This window comes from Miscanthus floridulus, chromosome 19 (genome assembly GCF_019320115.1).
Source record: "Miscanthus floridulus cultivar M001 chromosome 19, ASM1932011v1, whole genome shotgun sequence".
Classification (NCBI taxonomy): Eukaryota; Viridiplantae; Streptophyta; class Magnoliopsida; order Poales; family Poaceae; genus Miscanthus; species Miscanthus floridulus.
In genome coordinates, this window is record NC_089598.1 from 94,552,446 (window position 1) to 94,564,620 (window position 12,175).

Below are 12,175 nucleotides of genomic sequence, written 5' to 3' on the forward strand. Positions count from 1 at the left end.
TCGTTCCTACGCTCGAGTTTGGCGATCTTATCTTTAAGCTGTTCTGAATGAATGCTACTTTTGATTCCGTCAATGCGGCGATGTAATAATTTATGTAATTCTGCACTATTTGTACTCTGAAATTACGTTGTATGAATGTGATATTCGACTGGAATTTGGGTAATATGGTCTACAACGGTCTTATTACACTTCGACTCTGTGGATTTCCCTTCGCGGAAATCAGGTCGTTTCAGTTATCAGGTTGTTCGGCTATCATAATCACTCTAATGGAATCATTGCATGCTAAAAAACAAATTTTCAAGTCAAGCACAGCTCATTTCTGGTGTCAAGTTGCATCTTCTCTGCCCATCCCACATCCCCCATCAGCAACTTGGCACGCTGGATGCTAACCTTCACCCAGTACATGCTCGACTGGAAGAGAAAAGACAATTGCTGAAAGATTGAATCCGTTCTGGAAGAGAAAAGGTGATTGTTGAAAGATTGAATCCGTCGTTGGAAGGTTGAATTCTTTAGAGGAGGAAAGAGACGTTGCTGGCAATCAGAACAGGTTGGTTAGCTGCATTGCATTGAGAGGTCGCAAGAATCAGATGGCGCCGAGCTGCCCATGCCAGGACACAGCCTGCTGGGCTACCAACGCGAGGACAGGCTACACAACAGAGACGCATACGAATACGTGCAGACGCAGCGAGCACGACAGCGTCGTCTGGGGCAACCAAAGCGGCAGCGTCACGAGGAGGGGTTGGCTGGGTGGGCGCACGAGGGACCATGCATGTAGTAATGTAGGGCGTGATTGGTTGTTTTTGATGTGGGGAGCCGGGAGGGAGAGCCGGTCCAGGATGATGAGATGCATGCTTAAATCGTGCACTCAGTCGTATTTGTTTGTCTTTGTTGTTGGTTCAGTATTAGATGACATCTTGTTTGGTTGCATGCATTGATGTGAATTTTGAGTGTATGACACATGGTGCCCTGTGCCATGCCTGAATCAAATCATCCTGTATGGAGAGGGAAGTGGAAATTGAGAAGACGAAGTCGTGCAGGATGGAGGAGGGCAGATGAATGAAAGGATACATACGAAAGGCACGAGAAAAGCAATCAAACACGCTGCATGAACGAGATCAGACAACTAAACACTACAAGGACGGCTCGGTTCGGCCTACCAATCACGCCCGCAGTGGTCTGCTTAACAACAGCGTCCAATGCATTGCGACCTCCGTCCGTGCACGGCTCGCGCAGTCGAGCTCTGATTTCGTCCTCTTTGCCTTCGCACACGCCAAACTGTAGCTGCATGCGCATTAGCGGAGCCAAGATGAGCACCTCAGGGGGGGCTAATCAATAGAGATTTAGAACAAATGTCGAAGATTAACCATGAAATTACGTTTTTGCTACAGTAATTATAAAGGAAAATCAGTCTCACGGGGGGGGCTGCTGCCCCCCTAGCCCCCCCCGTGGATCCGCCAATGTGCATGCGCATGCTCTCCTCAGTCCTCTTCTGCTCGTTTGGGCGTCTCCCAAATCCGGGTGGGGAAGGAAGAACACATTGCTGGTGTGAGAGGTTGAAGCTGCCAGCATGATCTGGCTGCTCAAACGCCGGCCGGCCGGCCAGCGTCTCAAGTAGCGCTCGATCGGTGACGCTTCACCAGATCATGTTGCAGCTTCACTCTCTCCCAACCAGTAAAGGGCGGCAAAGCATCGCGGAGGCTCCCGACAGATGAGTTCCTTCGCCGGTATGTGCTTGTTTCATCTTTATTAAACCAAGCGTCATGCATGTCTCACAGGAGTAGGATTCGTGTATACTTCGTGGTTTGTCAAAAAAAAAAGAGTCTCTGAACTAGCAATTTTTTTGAGGGGTCAGTAGGGGAAAAGCCCCACCACCTTTTTTTTTTTTGTATTCATTAAGGGTAATAAAACAATACAGCTGCACAAGTGGTACAAAAAAAGTTACAGTTAAGTTACAACAGAGCTTGCGAATCTCAAGAAAAAACAGAAAGAAAAATGCTAAGTGATACTCTCTAACCATAGACATAGCGAGCCTGCAAGGCTGGGTTTGGCCTTGATGCAAATCAAGCCACCAGTCTCTGAACTAGCAATTGGTGTTAATATTCTGGAATTAGGTAGTTGCTGGTTTCTCAGCAAGGCATTGGGATAAGCTGACAATGCAGGCTTTAGAATGCATACTATTACTCATTCATTTTTTTTTCATCTCTTCTTACTAAAGAAAGCCTATTGCTTAACCACAAGCAGAGATTAAAAGGGGGGAGACAAGTCAATTATTCAGTTTTTCAAACCAATAATTATTTTTTCTTTGAGTCATGAGTTATTGCTTTGTATATTTGTATAGATTCAGTTAGTAGCTAGGCTTCTATCCACCTTTAATACATCTCAGTCGGTGCATTTTTAGATATGATGTCACAGTAGAATAAATTCCAATTTTATCTTGATTTGATTACCACTGTATTTTGTTTAATTCTTTTCTCTCAAGAAGATTACTGTTTCTACTAGTTATTGGTAATTTGTCTTAATTATAATGAAGTATATATTGGGTGTTTGGTCTACGGCCACACCTCGCCACGCTGCAGAGTGGTGAGACACTCGTCTGCGCTTCTGTTTGGTTGGCGAGTGAAACAAGATGGCCACAATATCATAGAGAAGCAAATCCCGCCACAACCTGCAGCACTCCCGGCGCGGCGGACAGTGGCGGGTATCTAAAACAACCCCATATGCACCAAATATATGACTTACAATTAAATCATGAAAAGTAGGACTAACAAGTACATCAAGAAAGCCTTGACACCCCTCTTGGAGTTCACAAGCTCATTTCCAACGTGGTATCTAGAGCCAGGCTCTAGTATTAATTAGGGTTTGGGTTGCCGTTCATGCGGTGCCACAAACATCGTCATCGTCGGCCGTGGCTCTTCCTGCCGTCGCCCATGCGCACGAGTGGCACAACACTGCCATTGCCCACACGATCCGTCAGCTCGTTGGCTCTCACGCTGTGCACCACTTGGTTGTCAATCACTGCCAACTCGAGCATAACCCATGCGGCTCCTCCTACCACTGCCCACCTGACACTCCTCTCTGTGTTTCCCGCACGGCTCCTCTTGCTGCTGCACCGCCTAGCCCTCCTTTCCGCACGACCCGCATGGCTCTTCGTGCCGTATCGCCACCCGCCCTCTTCAATGGCATCCTCTTCGAAGAGTGGCAGTACCAGTGGACTTCACTATGATTACTATGACAAAGATGGCCATGCAGAGACTTATTCTTCCAGCAATTAAAGAAGAAGGCTCACTCTTGCTTAGGTGGTCATTCCTCACAGGGTCCTAGCAATGCCTCTATTTGCCTTACTTCTTTACCGAGGCACAAGCGAGATCTCGTCACCAATATTATCATCCAAACTCAGGTTCCATGGTCCACCATGAGTTTGAGGGGGGGGGGGGGGGGGGGGGGGGGGGGGGGGGGGGGGGGGGATGTTGTCATGTATTTGATGTACATACTTCATTGTATAAGGGCTTTCATGCATATATGTACCCAATATATTTTTGGGCTTTGCACCTCCTGGAATACACAAGCTCATTTCCAACAATCATTATCATCAAAACCAAATTAGGAGCTAGATGTTTTCACTACCAAATTGTGATGGATGATGGAGTAGCACATAAGCCATTTCTCATAATAGCATAGTACATTTTTGTTGTCCAATAATGACAGTTTACATGACGAAAGTCTAACCAAGCCGGCAAAGCACCTCAGGGCTGAGATGATCAAGTTCTGGGTTGAAATGAAATGGTGGCCGACACAGGACGTTTTGCAACACGAGGCACGCTGAAGTCATCAAGAGTTAGGCTATGGTGATCTGTTCTCACAAGGGTCTTAAAGCAACGACCCAACACGGTATCAGCCTGTTCGGGAGGCCGTAAACGATCGTGGATTATTTACTGCTGGCTGGTTTGGTGTGAGAGAAAAACACTGTTTCTGGCTGGAAATTTACGATCGTTTACAAGCAAGCGAACAGGCTGTATGATGATAGATGAGTACAAATCTGTCGCCAAGAAATTCGTGAAGGACCAAACTTTTTAGAAAAATATGCTGATAATGCTTTTTCATTAAGAATAAAAAAGAGTTCCAAACAATGCACACAACCCCTAATGAAAGAAGAAAGAAACACTACTTAAGAAACGTCATCACAGCTCCTCTAACCACTCCACACCAAAGTTATTTGTGTCTACATGACATATCCATTCCCTAGTATTCATTTTTTAGGATTTTAAAATGAATATTTAGGACCCTAAATGACTTCAAATGAAAAAGTCATCAACTACAAAATCGTAGTTCTTATCAAGATCTACAACTTCGGTTTTAGTTGTTTTGCCATCCGAGGTCATTTGACAAATTTGAATTTCAAAACATGAGAACTTGAGCCACAATTTTAGGACCTCAAATGATTTCAAATGAAAAAGTCATCCAGATCTACAACTTTGGTATTGATCGATTTCCATCCGAGGTTGTTTCAAAAAACTGAATTTCAAAATGTTTGAACTTCAAATACAAATTTGAGACCATAAATAATCGCTAATGAAAAAGTAGTCATACAAAGTTGTAGATCGCTAATCATTTTTCCATTTGAGGTCGTTTGTACAATTTGAAAAAATTGAATTTCAAAATATAAGAACTTTAAACAGAATTCTGGGCCGTAAGTGATTTTGAATGAAAAAGTAATCAACTGGATCTACAACTATGATATAAAGTTTGTTTTCATCCACTACAAAGTTGCACATGCACCTTCTTGACGTAGTTCATGACTACGTAGTCCGTCGAAAGTCCAGCAACGACCAAGTAAAGCCAACCAAACAAAGAAAGGACACTTATTCGGTGCTCTGTTTTTTCAGAGGTTCTTTGCACCTGAAATGCCAGTCTATTGCCCGATGAAGAATGCCCTGTAGGCTAAGGTAGAGGAGTAACGACCAGGACCAAACAAAGGTACTGTAAAAGGGTTTTAGATATACAGCAGAATACATAACACATCCATGGCATATCTGTTTTCCCTTGCCTTCCTGCACCTTTGTGTTCGCACCAGCACCACCAGTCAAATGTGTTCGATATACTTGTCTTCCGCCCTGCTCTCGCCAGTAACAAACGAGCCATCTTCACCACTCCAATCAAAGACGCCTGGGAGGCCCTTGCCTTCCTGCACCTCCGTGCTCGCACGACGACCACCATCACTCGAAATGTGGTGGATCACCTTCTTGTCTTCACTAGTGATCTCATAAGCAAAGACACCTGCTGGGAGGGTCCTGCGGCTCGTGCCTACTGGCAGCTCCGAGCTCACACCATCATCAGTTGAAATGTGGTGGCTCGTCTTGTCCGGCAGCCCGTTCTTGGTACCACTAACCGTGGTATAACCATCATTGATGTCAAAAGCAAAGACACCTGGGAGGCCCTCGCCTTCCAGCAGGGCTCCTCCGTGTGCAAAGGCATCGTTTACATAAATATCAGAAATTGAAGCCAGCTTCTTGGCAAATTCAGGGTTGTTCTTCTCTTCCTCCTCGTAGAACCTAGCAGTTTCTAAGAGCAGAACACTTCCATCTGGTAAACAAGCAGCCAACTGTTCGATGTCCTCATCAATGCAGTCCTTGGCCATAACCACCTTTTATATCAATGGATATAACATATAAGCAAAATGTAGGGGATATAAGATGAGTTATAATTGCAAATTTTAATGTTATGTAAAAGAATAAACATGAGTTATCTTTTCAAAACACAACACTTCAAGGAGCTCAGACAAGCGCGGGACAAGAGGCTTCAAACTGAACTTGGGAGCGACACCTTTTGGACGCCCCTGATGAGAGCACAACAGTGATTGCTTAGAAATAGAATACATAAAGTGAAAAAAATTAAGCAGTTCAGTTCAGCCTAAAAATCAATAGGGATGAACAAACGTTTCTCCCTTTTTAATGTATTTTTATCTGCTATACTTTTTAGTTTGTAAGGGATATGTTTATTGTCGACTGACGTAAATGTTGAAAATCACATCAGGTTGCTAATTGGTGCCAGCCCCCAATAGAGAGATAGAGAGATGACCTTTGAATTTTGGTGACTCAAGACAGTTACTGAACAATTATTACAGCAATTACATGATTAATCAAGTGGGATATCTCCAGTTAAAACACCATGCACTATATGAACCCAATTTCCATTTTTTTTGTTTAAGTGAAACCATCACCCTGATTATTATTACTGTGAAAAGACTAAGATATACAGTACAGAGTAAATTTTAATTAATTGGCTTTTCACTAATAGAGCTGACAGATTTGCCATGTAAATAGAGTTCACTAGCCCACACACACACACACAAAAAGAGTTCACTATAAAAAAATAGAGAGTTCACTATAAGGCCGTGCTTCTCCTTCCTGAATAACTGTTATCCATAATTAGGCATATTTGCTTTTGCTTCAAGCGGCTGCCACTGCTGCTGCTGCTGCTGCTGCGGCTGCAGCTCCTCCACTGAGTTGTACTGTATCTTTGAGCTACGTGCAGCCGCAGGCGCAGCCGCTGCGCTGCAAAACTGCAGCAAACAGAGCCACTATGCATAGAACTGTACCGTTCCTACCAATCGCCCAATGTAGCAACAAATTTCATGCGCTCGACTGCTCGAGCACAAATCCACAAATCCAATATAGCGGTTCGGTTGGAGAATGATTCCACGGTTGGGTATTTTCGTTTTTCTTCTCCTTTCATTTTTTCTTTGTTTTTTATTTTCTCATATGTAACCTATTTCTTTTTCTTCCATATATTATGAACAAAATTTTCAGGTTAAAAAGTTTTTTATGAAATAAATTATGTAAAAAATGTGTTGAAGAAGTTGCGTATATTTTTTATGTGTACAAAATTTTTGTGTACAAATTATGTGATTTGTATAGTTTATTACTAGAAGATATGAGTTCAGCAAAGGATTCTCCACCTGTTTCTTCAAAAAAAAATATGATAAATTTGTTTGTTTATAATTATGAACTAAAGTTAGGTCATAAAAGTAATGTAGAAAAGTAGTCATAACAAATTATTTATAAAGTTATGTCAAAACATATATTTATGACTACATGTTCCTAAAATATTATGTATAAAAGTTATGATTATAACGTTACAACTTTCTAAAAATAAAACAGTTATAAAAGCATTTTTTTCTCGAGAAAAGAAAAGTCACGAGATTGTCTGATCATTCGCTGAGCCGTTCGGTGGTTTCTTATGCAGCGAAGATTCGTTGATTAGTGGAGCCGTTCGGTGGTTTCTTATGCAGCGAAGATTCGCTCATTAGTGGAGCCGGTACAAATCGGACCAAAGTAACCTCTCAGAGACAGAGCAAGAAACCTCTGCTCACCGGATGGCTGGCCAGGATCACCTTGGCGCCTTTCTCCGTCAAGAACTTGATGGTAGGGAGCCAGGGACAGAGGCACGGATGCGGGTGTCGTCGGTGATGTTCTGGTCGTCGTCCAGCGGCACATTGATGAGATCGGCGCGGAGGAACACTTTCTTCCCCTTCAGATCCGCCTCCGTCAGGTTGCCAACGCTCTTCTGGGTCACCATTCTCTCTTAAAACCTGCACAAGATCCGATTCAGAAGTCATGGCAACGACGATCGTCTGCCTGTCAGTTTAATCGTAAGTGATCAAGACAAGGAGAAGCTAGGAAGCCTACCGCCCGGGAAAAGGTTGATGGGACGATACTTGGGGACTTGGGGTGATTTGGTTGCGAGGTGGAGATGAAGAGAAGCTGCTTTTGGTCTATGGAGCCAAGAAAGGCGCTAAACTTCCATTTTATAGTAAAAAACTCAGGAACGCTTTGATTTTTATTTTATTTTATTTTTGGATACGGACGTCCGAACGTACGCATGGCCATCCACTCCAGACGAGACATGGCACGGCTCCATCCACACGGTGCTGATTAAAAAAGTGCATCCCACCATATGATCTAATCATTGTTAGATATTTATGTAAATTGGACACAGACACACTTTAATCCATATAAAATTAGCAGGATACTCCCTTTATTCCAAATTACAAGACGCTTGGTTTTTTTCCACACACACACACACACATATATATATATATAACTTTTGCTATGCATTTAGATATATATTGTGTTTAGATACGTATTAAAAAATATATATCTAGAAATACCAAAATATCTTATAATTTAAAATAGAGAGAGTATTTATGATGATTATGTGTGTATATGGTTTACTAGCAATCGCTGCATACATGCTAATTATAATGATCATATGAACACAGATAAAGACTATGAATGTACCCTGCAGCAGGATGAATCTAGGATTTTAGTTTCTTTCTTAAAGTAATGATACTCAGATTACTGAGGAAGATTTTCTATGATTCATGATAAAAATCAGAACACATCTTTCTTGGAAAGTCAAAACATTAAGTTTCACCAAGTTTATATAATAAAATAATATTTATGATCTCAAGTAGCATCATTAGATTCTTCATTAATTATATTTTCATAGCATACATATTTGATGTCATAAATCTTTATAATTTTCGACTTTTCAATAGAGTTAAAATGACCTATAATTTGGAATAGAGGGAGCACACAACACAGGATGACGGGATGAGTCTATGTATGTCACCATGAAATACGTGAAGTACCAAACAGCAAACTGAGGCTGGCAACCAGACTTCCAGAGTCCAAGCACGGCTACTGTAAAAAGGGTTTGAGTAAAGGAAGGATAAAACACATCCCATGTCATATCAGTTTGTTCCGGGCACACCTCCATTTTATTCACTGCTCATCTGGCAAAACTAGAAAAGACGCGCCTAGTTTCCTGGACAGGAGAAGAGGACTTGCATTTTTGCATTATATATACTGCAGTACCAGCCTACGCGTCGTCAAGAGCAAGGACACCTGGGAGGGTCTTGCCTTCCAACAGCTCCAGGCTCGCGCCACCGCCAGTCGAAATGTGGCTCATCTTGTCCGCCAGCCCAGCCTTCTCGACCGCAGCGACAGAGTCTCCTCCTCCAATGATGGTTGTCACGCCTTTAGCAGTGATTTCAGCTAACTTCTTGGCAATCGCCTGAACAAATAGGCGATGAATTTAGCTTAGAGAACACAGAGATGCAAATAACTCGTATGCAAAGTATCACTCACATCAGTGCCAGCTGCAAACTTCTCAAACTCGAAAACTCCCATAGGCCCATTCCAGATGACAGTCTTGGTGGTCTCCAAAGTCTCACTGAAAGTCTTGATGGAGTCAGGGCCAATATCCAGGCCCATCCAACCATCAGGGATAGATGATGCAGGCACAGTCTGCAAATGATGGCAGGTGTCAGCATGAGCAGAGTGAGAGAACAGCTATATTTTCAAAGATACGAGGAAACTTGGTATAACACTTCCACTTTTTACCATTGCCAAGGTGCAAATAGCTTGACTTACTCAACAGAGTTTTGTTGGTGCAGGTTCTACATTACATTGTTCAGTTGCTACCCAAGATAATTCGAGAAGACACTTCACGTAGGCTAACATGAATAATTAAAAAAGGGCGTACCCAGTGCAGAGAGCTCCCGCTCTGTGCGGGGTCTGGGGAAGGGTGTTAGTGGCAAGCCTTACCCTCGCCTGTGCAATGCGAGGAGACCGCGACTCGAACCCGGGACCTTCCGGTCACAGGCGGTAAGACTCTACCGCTTGCACCAGGCCCGCCCTTCGCTAACATGAATAATTGCAATAAAAAAATCTACATCTTTTGTAGGAGCTTACCTTGCTGTCAGCATCTGCAGCAAATTTGTCAGCCACTACAACATCAGTGGGAAGCAAGAGTGAGACCCCCTTTGACTTGGCTTTCTCAATAAGTGAAGTTGCCCTCAAGCTTGTCTTCCTCAACAAGAGATTTGCCTACAGCATATCCCTGGGCCTTGTAAAATGTGAATATCATACCACCACCAAGGATGAGGATGTCAACCTTAGCCAATAGAGACTCAATCACCCCTATCTTCGTTGACACCTTTGATCCACCAACAATTGCAGCGAATGGCTTCTTTGGGTTGGCAACAGCACCAACAAGATAGTCAAGTTCCTGAAATGTGAGAGCTCTTAGTTGAAAGATGAAAACAATATTGCAGAACCTTTCAATGCTGTCAAGTTGCAGGTAATTGGAAGCTGACCCTCAGCCAATGAAAAGACATCAGGGCTTTGCAACTTGAAAAGGAAAAAGAGTATTGATTCTTCACAATGAAGTACATAACAGACTAACTGAACTTCAGAAAATACCTTCTGCATAAGGAAGCCAGCCACAGCAGGTTTCAAATACTTGGTAACTCCCTCTGTTGAAGCATGGGCTCTGTGTGCCGTACCAAAGGCATCATTTACATAGAGATCAGCAACGGATGCCAGCTTCTTGGCAAATTCAGGGTCATTCTTCTCTTCCTCCTTGTAGAACCTAACATTTTCTAAAAGCAGAACACCTCCGTCTGGTAAAGAAGCAGCCAACTCCTGAACTTCCTCACCAATGCAGTCATTGGCCATAACAACCTTTTAACAATGTATATAAGCAAATAAAGGGCAGATAAGATGAGTTATTGTTCGAGTTTTTCATACTATGTACAAGAACGAACATGAGCTATATTTTCATAATGCATACATTAACTCCAAGGAGCTCAGACAAGCGCGGGACAAGAGGCTTCAAGCTGTACTTGGGAGTGACACCTTTTGGACGTCCCTGAAGAGACAACAGTAACTGTATTAGAATGACGTGATCAAGTGAAACGATTAAAGTAGTTATAAGCTTAAATATGGTTAGGGAGGAACAAATTTTTCTCCAAAGCATAGAATATTTGGTCTGCTACTTATTAAGGGAAATCTCGAGTTTGGGTTGACCTAATAAAAGTTGAAAATCACATCATGTTACTAACCAGTGGCTGCTCCATTAGTGTATCCATGTCTTGACTGACATCCACAATTCAAGTGCCACAAGATGTGATTAATGTAGGTTCATTGTTACCTTATGGGACTCGAACATGTAATATATTGGTTACCAGGCATTGGCTGTAATGTAGGTAACAAACCACATCATTTGAAGAAGAAAGTCTCAAACTAAAGACTGAAACCAGCATGTTAGAAATATCGCTTCAAATTTTGATGACTAAAGACAATTACTGAACAATTGATTACAGAAATTACATGATTAATCAAATGGGCATGTCTCTAAGTTAAAAGATGCAGTCTTGTACCACTCTGAACCTAATATCACCCTTTTCTTTAAGTGTAACCATCAACCTAACTATTACTGCAACCAAACTAAGAAAATTTCTAGTAATCACCTTTTGACTGACAGTGATGGTAGATTTGGCACATAAATAGAATTCAGGCCGCGCTTATCTTTCCTAAATACTGAATAACAGGTATCGATACTAGTACAAATGTACTCCCATGCTACAAATCACACCTGAATACTGAATAGAATCTTACACAGGACTGTACCCGATGTTACCAGTCGCCCAAATCAGCATCATATCTCATACACTCGAGCACAAATCGTAGAAAATTAACCTAGTTTACAGACAGCTGACACAGAGCAAGAAACCGCTGCTCACCAGATGGCTGGCCAGGATGACCTTGGCGCCCTTGTCCATCAAGAACTTGATGGTGGGGACGGACGCGCGGATGCGGGTGTCGTCGGTGATCTTCTGGCTGTCGTCCAGCGGCACGTTGAGGTCGGCGCGGAGGAACACCTTCTTCCCCTTCAGATCCGCCTCCGTCAGGGTGCCCACGCTCCGCTTGGTCGCCATTCCTCCCCTAAACCCTGCGCCAAATCCGATCCCACAAGTCACGGCAACGATTTTCGCCCGACACCAGGCGTCAACTGAATCGTGTACTGATCGAGAGGCGGAGAAGGAAGCCTACCAGGGAAAAAGCTGGTCGGATTCTTGGGGGCTGATTGATTTGGGTCCGAGGTGCGGTGGGAAGAACAGGAGCAGCTTTGGTTTCGAGGAAGCCACGGGAAGGTGCTGAAATTTCTTTTTGGTTATTTTGACCCAGGCCATTACAATTCTTCTCGTTTTAAGAAACGCCGTTATAATTCACCTATTCGGAGATCTGTCATTATAATTTCATCTCTCCTGTATCCATGCCATTTTCTACGGCTGCCGCGTACAAGGCCCACTGTCAGGCACGTATGCCTA

General features: G+C 43.0%; 1 protein-coding gene and 1 pseudogene across 1 annotated transcript; both read right to left on the bottom strand.

Moving 5' to 3' along the window:
- Window positions 1–4,784: 4,784 nt before the first annotated feature.
- Window positions 4,785–7,615, bottom strand: LOC136528530 (uncharacterized). Its single transcript, XM_066521506.1, has 2 exons — window positions 7,370–7,615; window positions 4,785–5,641 (listed from the first exon to the last, which is right to left on the bottom strand). The coding sequence occupies exons 1-2, from the start codon at window positions 7,613–7,615 to the stop codon at window positions 5,081–5,083; spliced, it is 807 nt and encodes a 268-aa protein (XP_066377603.1). The 3' UTR covers window positions 4,785–5,080.
- Window positions 7,616–8,700: 1,085 nt separating this feature from the next.
- LOC136528528 (phosphoglycerate kinase, cytosolic-like) lies at window positions 8,701–12,028 on the bottom strand (annotated as a pseudogene).
- Between the last annotated feature and the right edge of the window lie 147 nt (window positions 12,029–12,175).

Coding starts and splice junctions, on each gene's coding strand:
- LOC136528530 (XM_066521506.1), bottom strand. CDS start 7,615: ATGACTTCTGAATCGGATCTTGTGCAGGTTTTAAGAGAGAATGGTGAC. Junction 5,642..7,369: donor TGATCCTGGCCAGCCATCCG/GTGAGCAGAGGT, acceptor TTGATATAAAAG/GTGGTTATGGCCAAGGACTG.